This window comes from Drosophila elegans, unplaced genomic scaffold (genome assembly GCF_018152505.1).
Source record: "Drosophila elegans isolate 14027-0461.03 unplaced genomic scaffold, ASM1815250v1 contig_476, whole genome shotgun sequence".
NCBI lineage: Eukaryota > Metazoa > Arthropoda > Insecta > Diptera > Drosophilidae > Drosophila > Drosophila elegans.
In genome coordinates this window covers 9,285,666-9,296,670 of record NW_024545863.1, presented here as the reverse complement: position 1 = coordinate 9,296,670, position 11,005 = coordinate 9,285,666, and the positions used below count along the sequence as shown (strand labels likewise).

Genomic DNA, 11,005 nt, shown 5'->3' with positions numbered 1-11,005 from the left:
GCCGAGACGTTATAGCCATGCCCGTATAAACGTCGAGATCTCGAAAACTTTTAGGTCCAGAGAATTGTGATTTATCTTGAAGATGCTAGGTATGACTTCGCAGCGCAAGTTTATTTTAAACGCCCTCAAATCGCGAAAGTATTTCATGGTACTCTAAGATTTCTTATTCGGTCAATATCTATCGACTCTTGCAAAACATTAAAGGTTCGGCTGGTGGGGTCACCTCAGAGCCGATTTTTTGTTGGGGGTATATTTATTTTTAATTCGATTAAACACTTTCGATGCACTCTTTTTTGGTTTAAGCGATTAATTATAACAAACGAGGAATATGTCAATATTTTCTTTTTTTTTTAAGATCAACAAGTAAACACATCGGTAATAATTATTTTGTAAATAAGCCAATAACAATTAAATTTTTCAATTGTTCTTATGGCAGCTATAAAATTGTAACACAAAACAGTAAAAAACCCAGAGTTACCTGCTATATCCATCTCCTTCTGTTCCTCTCGCTCACTCACTTTTTAATGCAGTGGTGCTGCAGGTGTCGAAAGTTCTCCACTCTTTTGCTCTCAGCGAGCTTTTAAAGCGTTGTTTTGATTTCATTTTTTGCTCACGGTAGCGGGTTTTATGCCGGTTATTGTTGTTGCTGTTGCCTATGAGTTGGTATTTTCATTGATGAAAATCCCACGTCACGAGTGTGGGAGAGCATCGTGGAGAGAGCATGAGATTGGGAGAGCGAAAACTGAGGACCAAAAACTAAATTACAGTCGCTGACAGAAAAGTTGGTGTCCCAAACTTTAAAAAACATTTTCTAGAAAAGAAATGTTTTACATAATATTAAATCTTCTCAAAATAAATATCTCCATTACTGCTTTGTCATTCATTATACAAATTTTGTTTATTATACATTATTATTTATAATTTTTATATTAATAATTTTAATTATTGATTTATAAAATAAGATTATTATATCCTAATTATGGAATTGCGCTCCTTTCTAATGATTATTCAGTGTTTCAAGGAATGTCTTTCATATATTTCCGTAATGTAAGACACTTATAGATTTCCTCGTTATCAAAAAAAAAGAACTTTAATATAATACGATTGCATAGGAAATCGTCGGAGAAATTCTTTTAAAGATCAAAAATTCAATAGTTTAGGTTCTACACTCCAGTGCAGGTAAACAGTGCAGATGAACAGAAAAAACAGTAAGAACAGTTTTAAGCAGATGTTGATCTTTTCCGGTTTCTACCTCTACCCTGTCTCTCTATCTCTTTCTCTCTCGGTTGATCTTTCACTCTTAACATTTTCGAAAATAGCTTTTGGTAAACAGCTGAGCGATCTTGCTCTCTTTGCACTCTCTGTACGTTTCAGCAGGTGCAGCGGCAACAAGTGTCGATTTGCTTTTCCGGTCTTTTTGCGCTCTCACCTCTCTTACTGTTAAAATGTGTATCTTATGTTACTTAACAGACCAGTAGCAGAGACTTTTGAGCGGCGAGTGAAGCGAATCAAGTGTATATAGTGTCCGACTTCGACTCGAAAAAAAACTTTCGTGCGAGACAGACGTGTGTGACGGAGCTGCGCTTTTATATTCAAACCCGAACCCAACTGTTGACTGCAACTTTGGCGCGACTTTTCGCGAAGTGAACGAGCTGAAAGCCAAGCGAAATTAGATGTGAAACAAGTGTGAATGGCAGGCTGAAGAAAAAAGAGAAATAAGGTGCATATGTGCAGCAAGTGTAACGATACCCAATACCCAGGCTTAAAAAAAAAATAAAAACAAAAAATCAAATACAAGTAATACCCCTTAGTGGCCAGTAGCCATGTCTACGAAACTGGAGCAGCAGCACTCGAAGCCCATTCTGAGTCCAACTCGATCCCTGGACGAAGGTTTCGAAAGTGATCCGGATCGGGTTTCCACCGATTCGGAGCATCAGACATCTGGAACCAATAGCACCAGTGCTGGCAACAACAATGCAGCCAACAACAACAGTAACAGTAACAATGCCAGCAAGCTGGCGCAGCTCAGTTCGGCGGCCACTGGGGGCGCCACTAAGACAACGGCTGGAGCCACTGCATCCAGTGCTTCTATGGCAAACTCTGGAAATGTCAGGGGCGCACTTACTTTGGCCGCCCCCCAGCTGCAGAGGCGGGAGTTCTTCAAGGATCAGCCCAAGCTGCGGCATCAGGCACCGCCCCCACAACAGCCACGCCTCCAGTACCAAAAACAACGACAACCCCTGGTGCCCAGTTCGGCCTCCAGTGTTCACAATCATCGGTTAACCTCGTCGATTCAGGGATCTTCGGGACCGGGAAATAATTTGGGAACCGGAACCGGAACCGGAACTGCCAACTATCGCCGCGGGCGCCGGCTTCACATTAATCCCCCTCGAAACGCCCTACGCTCCCACTCCGTGGACGCCATATCGCGACCCAATCGACATGGTTACGACCCCAGTAGCCTGATACTGAAACACGACGGGAATGGTAATATAAGCACCAGCAACGCTGCAGGCACAGCCCGTATGTTGAACTACAAGACCACGGGCGGAGGCAGTTCAGCCGGAACCTCAACAGCCGGACAGGCCTTACTCGTCCAACCGATTTCCAGTGCCACCCTGTCTCCGCTGGTGGCTGCTGGCGTGGTCGATGTGGTCGAAGGAGGTGGCTCCTCGCCGGTGATTGCCTCCGCCACCCACAGCCTGTACACCTTCTATCCGGCGGAGGGGAATCTGCAGGTGTGGCAGACGGAGTGCGGCGACCTCACCTACAAGTCGTCCCGGAATATGCATCAATTACACAAGGCGCCCATGTGCTGGACGCAGTCCATTCCGAGGCAGGCAAGAAGGTAAGTTATTCCATTTGTATTATATATTGCAACCATTCAATCAAAGCCTAAATGTGACAGAAAGCTCATGTGTTGATCAGTGTTTTGCCGTTTAAATTGGGCTACCATATTTTTTAACAAAATGTTTATTTTGTTATTAGCAATTTGTAAATTTTGAATAAGCCAAAATATTTTTAATTTTAGGTTTTTTTACTTTAAGTATGTATTCAACATTTTTTTCATAACAAGTTCAACTGCTTATGGGAAAATAGATTTATAAAGTCTGGTCTTAAGACTTGATTTTATCAATAAAACATTATAATTAAACATTTAAAAAAATAAATATATAGTACTAACATTATTTTTTAAATATAGTTAAAAATACAAATTTTTAAAATCGTTAAAAGTCGGGAAAGCATTTTTAAAATTAATAAAATATATCTTTTCTGTTATAACAATCTAAAGATAATCAAAAGTAACATATTTATTAAACGAAATTGTAATAATCTAAAAATTTAAAAAATGGTAAATAACATGGGATTACTTTCTTAAAAAGTGATAGTTAGAAAACGAACAATTTGCTATGTCCTCTTTTTAATTAGTGGCTGCTAAATATTTTTAAGTTTTCTCATTTAAAGAAGACCATTTAGGTATCTTTCTTAGTTAGTAACTAGCTACTCTTAAATCTAGAGCTCAATAAATCGCTCAAAATGTGAGCTAATTAGTTAATGGCTCAGTTTTATTTTTGGCCAATAACGAAGTCTATAGCCATTTCATCTTTAGCGCTTGGCCAGAGTGAAAGTCTTTTTAACAGCATCGACAGCAGCGCCAACAAACAGGCCGAGATACAGAAAAACAGAGAGAGAGAGAGTGAGAGAGAGACACTCAGAGAAAAAAGTTGGGGAGATAAAGAAAGAGGCCGGGGCAGCCACATGTGTCATTTAGTTTGGCCGCGGGGCAGGTTGCAAGTTGCGCTTAAAATGCCTTCGAAAACTGCTTCACATTGATTTCCCTCGGCTCCGTCCCTTAGTAGATTGTTAAATTCGACGTTACATAACTTAACATTGCCCGGGGTTCGCCCGAAATGTGTGTGACCCCAAATTAAACGCAAATTGCACACCAAAATTCAGGCACATAAAGTTTGCCAATTTCGCGGCAACATTTCCAAAAGACATTTTAAGTTTTGCCTAATTTTGGTCTGGGTTGGGTCTATTTTGTTCACTTGGGGACTGTTACAATTTTTGTGTGTGCGAAATGTGTCTGAAATATTTAATAGCTCTTGAAATCGTTTTAATTTTATGACTATGCACAGATAAAGAAACTGAGGGGTGAAGGGGCGTGTCATTGGTAAAAAATGGGTAAAAAAGTTACGATTTACCATCGGCTAGTAAAAACCAAAGGTAAGTAAGACTGTTCGAACTTATTACCTTTCTTAAATTAGAGAATTTATATAACGTAATCCTTAAATATTATATGCAATTTATATTTTAACATGTAACTATTAATGGGAGCTTATAAGAGATTTTAGTAGCTAGATATATTTCTGTTTACTATTATTACTTATGTAAGCTTCTTATTAACGATAGCTTAACTAAGCATCATTGAATTACATTACTTGGGTAGATGTTGTAACTTAAGAAATTGTCTAAAACTCCAACTCAAGCATGAATTTGTTGGGGAACTCATATTTTTTTATTACAAGCTTATATTTTTGTATTGCTTATTTAACTGAAAAGTACTCTCAAAGTTCAAACTTTACACAATTTTTAATACAAAAACTTAACTACATTAAAATATTTGTAGTATACTTATTATGCAAGACAGGCAATACTTTGAATTTAACTTTCAAATTTCGAGTAATGCATAAATGACTTTTGATGTAAAAATATCTGTTTCATTGCATAAGCACACGCAAATATGTTTATTAAAAGCCTTTTACTTTGACTAAACAACGCCCACTCCAATGCCGCAACTATCTGCCTCTGTGGGTGGTGGGGCAAAATAGTGACGCAAAAGAATTGCAAACATTTCAATCAGCAGGAGCAGACATGCAAAGTGAATCAAAAGCGAAAGAAAAAGTAGCAGTTGTCTGCAACTAAAATGTTGATAAGACTGCCAAGGGGTATCCGTCGGAAATGTGTACAATCAATCAAAAGACTAAGGCAACAAACTTTAGTAGTTCAACGCACTGCGAGTTGTCTTTAGTGGTTGGGATTTTGTGTTTGCTTTCGGAATTTTCTCCATTTCAACTGTTGTCGTGTTCAGCTTGAGGTTCGATTGATATCACACTCAAAAGCACAACTCATAGCTGTATTGCAAATCAAATTGCATGATGAGCAAATATTTTAGCTGCGACAGGGACTTTAACACCACAAGGAACAATAAAAGTAAAAGTTTTTTTTTTCGCTTTGCCAAATTTATTTATATAGTTTTTGGTAATTTTGATTACCTCTTGGACTTTGTGTCATACCTTTTGCTTTTCATGAGACATGAACTACGTGTAGGTGTTCGAGATGCGAATTTTTTATTATGTGATGTTTTTTAGCTCTTAGATGAGGTGTTGCTGGAGAGATGATTTGGTTGCCTTTGACGTGTGAAAGTTTTTTTGGCTGATGAACATGGAGTAGCGTTGTTTGATTTCTGTGTGATAGTGCCAAACTTCCGTCTTATGCATATTATGGGAATTTGCGGTTCGGAATTTACCAAATGGTCAGAGAAGTGATTTTTTATGCGTGTTGGCTACAATTTTATATTTAATTTTAATGGATAAATCCTTTTGATTTATAGTTGTACCTAAAATAATTGTTCTCCAGTACATTATTAAAGTAAATTAAAATAAATATTATAATTTTAAAATTCTTTATTTTAGCAGCGTTTTAAATTGTTGAATTAACTGTTTTTTTATGAACATTTTCTCCCTTGAATAATGCCCATCAATAGCAAGGTCAGAAACAATTATTTGCCCTACTCAAGGCTACGTTTAGTTGGCCAATCCTTAACGGCGCCATTTAAAATTCAATGAATTTGTCACTTAACAACCGATGTTTTCGCACTTGCAATCAAATGCCGCTAATTGCTCCTTCACATCCAATCAAGGCAGATTCAACATAATTGCTTGCTATTTGTAATGCCGGAGGCGAAGGCCAAAGTTTCCTTCTGATTGCTGTTTACCAATCACTTTGCTTAGCTGATAGATGATAATGTTGTTGCTCGGCATTCGATTTGATTGCTCACCACTGAGCTCATCATCAGCGCCGAAATTATCGACAAACACGGGGTTTAATTAAAAGAAACAAGATCTTAAAAAGAACCAAAGGCAATCTTCCGTATTTGTCTTAAGTCTTTTTTGGTTGGTAATTTTTTGGTTAAATAAATATGTACAAACGTGAAATTCATATGTCAACATTTGTTGCGTAAATTCGACGTCTCTGTGAGCTGTGGGCCTAAAAATAGATCAAGTATTGTAGGAGGTGGTTTGAGGAGCAGGCAAATGAGACAAGCAAACTGTTTTTTTTTACATTATGCCCAAACGGGAAGTTTTAAGTGCGCCTGCTTAATAGTTTGGTTGACATAAAGCCGACCGTTGTCTTGAGCAATGCACTTGTCATTTATGTAATAGGATAACTCAGAGGGATTCATTTTGTTTACTCAAATCTTAATGGGTTTTCAAGCCTTTTCAATGTCAAATGGTTGGGTTAATTGAATTTTTAAAAAAACAATTTTTTTTGGCATCCACACTTGTTATACTTTCAATTTTGAAGCTTTGACGTCTGCTTTATCGCCATTTTTGGACGACTCATCAAGACAAAAGAACTATAAAATGGATAGCACTATTATGTGTTTGCTTCAGCTCGAGTGCTCCCTTCCTCCTGCCTCACTGTCAATGACATCAGAAGCAGCTGAAACGAAAACTGAAATTAAAGCAACCGGAAATGCAGCGCAAAAAAATTCCCAAGGCTCTATAGGGCTTCCCGCTCAACTTCTGTTACATTTATGCCATTTAGCGTTTGCCACTTTGGTAATTATGCGAAAATGAAAACAATACGACCAGGTGAGTCACCGCCAGCGTCAGTTGTCTACACCTGCGACCGCTTTGGGTCACGGGCCAACCATGTGAACCCACATGTGAAGAGTCGGCGAGAGTAGGGTTCAGTTCAGACGTTCACCGGGGTCGGTAGCGAGCCAAATTGTAAAATGCAATAAAATTCGTGTGCTTTATGGCAGCGCCTTTTGTTTGAGTGCGAGTCATGGTAATTATACTTGGCATATGAACAAATACATTTTTCCCCTGCGTGCGCGGGGTGTATGCGGTATGCAAAACTAAATAATATAAGTTGCAATTTTTTCTATAGCTATATCGGATTGGTCAATTGTGATGAGATTCTGACTTGCGATACTATTAGCTTTTTTCTATTTTTAAAACCCGAATCTCACCAAACTGCTAGAGTCCAATCTACTGGTAAATATTTGTATATTCAAGAAGAAAATAAGTTTACGATAAATAAGCATCTTATTAAAGACTTTAATCCACACAAAAATATCGCAATGATGTCTTAAAATGGGCATAGTGATGACCCGGTTGTAACCCCCTACGTCATCATTTAATCTTATAATAAGTCATAATATGAAAATAAGTAAATTTAAGAGAAAGATGCTCTCAAGATACACAAAGTCACAGATAGCAACCAACGCAAAGTCATGAAAACCGCAAAAACCTCAATTTTAATTTAAAAAGCAAAAATGCAATTTAAGCTAGGCGAACAAATTTGATGAACCGCTTAGATGCTGGCACAATAGGAAAGCCACAACGGAGAGATGCGGGCAAGAACCAGAGAACTTGGCAAATAAATACAATTTGAACACCTTTACTCCACATTCCTTTAGGACAGTTCCGTTAGCCTTCAACAATGGGACGGCACGGGCATCAAATGTTATTATTATTAATTAAAAAAATATTTCGCTTCCAAGTCATCGCCAAATCCCAGGCCAAACCGTGCCAGAACCAAGCCCAACTTAAGTCCAAACATCGCCTGACTGTAGTTATCGGGACAAAGGCATCAAACCACTGCAAGTTGCAGCCCGGTGGAGTAATTTGGTCCAGAGTTTTGATTGGAACTCTTCGTGGCCGTGACATGCGAGCTCGGCCGCTTCGTGTCAGCAAATTAGAGAAATATTTTGTTTGCTCAGTAATTGGCTGTTGATCCAGAGATCCCCCGGAACGTTTCGAATGGAAACCAGAAATAAAGCTTTACAAATTGTCTAGAAGCTCGTGGAGCACACTCCCAAAACCATTCGTATGTGAAATCAATAAACGTCTAATAAATAATGACCGTCCATTCCGGTTTCATGCTTTCGGCGTTTGTATTAGCGAATCTCAAAAGGAATTTGCATTTTCGAATTTAAATATCAGCATGACAAAGAGCTGATAAAAATGTATATTTAGAATATTATAATGTGCGATTCTTGTTCACCCAACATTTTTGTTTCCAGTAAAAGTGAAAAAATCGTTCGTATTAGGTCTTCGAAACCGAAAAATAGTACAATCTTTTGTTAAGCAATATCTCATAAAATTATAAAACTACCCACCAAATTTTCATTTCGCTATCAATAAAGAAAGTTGTAGTCGTGTTTTGCTTTATATTAAATATATTAATTAATTATATTAATCCTTGCCTTATTTTTGTTTTATTGTTGACCCAGAGAAATTCTAATAAATATGTTTTAAAAATTAACTAAAGACTACCGATCGCATTTTTGAAAGTCACTAAATAATGGACACTTTTTAAGAGACTCACATAAATTCCCTCATTCAAAGAAAAGCTGTTCTGATAGCATCAACAAAGGCCGCCTCAACTTAGGTAAACAGCCCATAAATATCAACATAAGTTTAAAATAGGTAACGATTTAGGCTAAACTGTTTAAGTAAAAACGTTTAAATAAAATATATTTCGTCGTATATGTTAAAAAAAACGAATTTATATTTATTTCTTAATTAATTATCCGATAAAAAAGGCGGTTGCGAATTTTTCAGACTTTGATTGATTTCGAACCTGCTGGCGATGCTGCTCAAGAATATGCTCTTTATAGGGTCGAAAATGTCTCCTTCCCTCCGTTAAAAAACTGACCGAAATTATGATCCCCCTGCAAGGGTATATAAGGTGCAGTCAATGTTTCTTTTCACTCAAGAACATAAATTATCAAAGCTTAAGAACTAAGAAAAAGGTAAATAAAATTTATTGAATTAAAATAACAAAAAAAATAATAAAGTTGGGAGGAAACTATCCTCAAGATCTTGACACTATTTTATGGCAGTTCGTGGAAAAAATAAAAGATGAGAAATTTTGTCTAACAGCTATTGTATGTAAACGGAAATACTAAAACAGAACTTGGAATTTAATTTGAAAGTATAAGCAAGTTCCATGACTTGGTGACTGGTCGTTCCCCTATTAGATGAATGCTTTGATCTGCTTAATTGTTTACCAACACTCATAACTTTAATTTGTTTTGTTCTTCGCTGTTTTCTCACACGCATGTGCTTCTTTAGAAGTTTTATGCCTAAAATTAATTTAAACTATTCCATCCATTTCTTGGACCCGGTCTAACTTGCTATTTTATGGATTAATTTTTGGGTGTTCTGGCCAGTAAATGGCAAGACGTTGTTTACCCGTCCCGGCTGTTGTTATGCAAATGAGCCACACGAATAGCCAAATTAGTCAGTTTATTTTCGGGTGGGTGTAATGCTTAGAGAGCAGTTTACGTTCTGTTTTCATTCCTCTTGAGTTGGACTAATTGACTTGGCATTTTAAATTGGACATACATTTCGGGAAAATATGGTATAAGTAGTAGAACAGAATTTTAAAAATTGAATTAACTTGCTTTAAAAGACAAATTTAATATATTTTTTTCTAATGAATAAAACAGCTTTAATTAAGACAGAAACAAATCACCAATAAAAAAAATATATCAAATAATTATATATATATTTATTTTTGAGGACCTTCAAGGAGTACCCAAAAAACTCTTCAACTTTTCTACTATATTAAGTACTGTGTGTCAATGTTCCGATTCCACCAAAGCCTTGTACGGAGTCGTAGTCAACGATAAGACATTTCCAGCAGTAACCCATTTGCCTTATTTTTCTTAGATGCTGTTGTTGCTGCTAGAAATGATGCTGCTGGTGATGTTGGTGCTAGTGATGTTGCATACACCCTCACAGAAATGCACTGACAACAGCGACGGCATATTTTCAACACCTGCCTTGCCTCGACTTTGCCCGTCAACCTTTGTGCCACTTTGCCAGTTCCCAAAACTCACTTTTGTGTCATTGCAGCAGTTGCTGCTGCTGGTGTGGTTCCTCCGGGAGATAAGCGCAAAAAACTATTTGCCAGAAAATGTGGTCGTTGTCTCAGCTGCTGGGGAACTGAACTCGGGGATTTGAATGGAGTCGGTGGGGAATTTTGTCTGCATGCATTAGAGCAAGTTGTAGGCAGTCGACAAATTAACTTGGCGAAGGAGAAGCCGCCAGGCAGCCAAAGGTAGACGCATTGCTGGCTTTTCAGTTCCCCATGCCCCGAGTCACCTTCTTGCCACCCCTTGTTGTGACTGCAAATATGCGAACTGCGCATCTTATTAAGAAAGAAAGTACTCTCTGTCAGGCAGCTGTTGCTTGTTGGGTCGTTGTTGTTGCCGTTGACTGTTTTCTACTATACCTACTGCTTACTAACTTATGTATATATATATAACTCTACACTTTTTAGGGAGTTGTTTGGCTGGCAAGCGGAAGATGTGTTCATAATTATACAAATGCTAGATAGTTGTTGTTTCTTAAATTCACTCAATATAAATCATTTCCCTTAATTCATATAATTAATTTATTAATATCAAATTAGTCTTCCCTTATGAAATTATTCTATTATACTGGCTTACAAATTTAAATCGACCAAATCAAACCTTGATAGGAGTTATGGTACCATTTTTTTTTTAACTTTAAACTTGTTTACCTGTTTTCATACCTATTATTTTTATCTCCAGTTCCGCTCAAATTGTTAGCTTATTTTACTATAAATAAAATGTTCTTCAACTTTCCTATACATGTTATAAGGACAAGTTTTCTTATTTAAATTTAGAGCACAACAAAATTTTGAAAAGTATTTTCAACCATAAATTAGTTCTTATTAA

The 11,005-nt window shown here is 37.2% G+C and overlaps 1 protein-coding gene across 2 annotated transcripts in view; it reads left to right on the top strand.

Annotated features, from left to right (window-relative positions):
• Positions 1–1,526: 1,526 nt before the first annotated feature.
• The window catches only part of LOC108141074 (ras guanine nucleotide exchange factor V), a 58,501-nt gene continuing 49,022 nt past the window's right edge, over positions 1,527–11,005 (top strand). For both annotated transcript variants that reach the window (XM_017264234.2, XM_017264235.2), the window contains exon 1: positions 1,527–2,848. In XM_017264234.2, the coding sequence (XP_017119723.1) occupies positions 1,824–2,848 (1,025 nt within the window). In that variant the 5' untranslated portion in view covers positions 1,527–1,823. The remainder of the gene's footprint in view (positions 2,849–11,005) is intronic.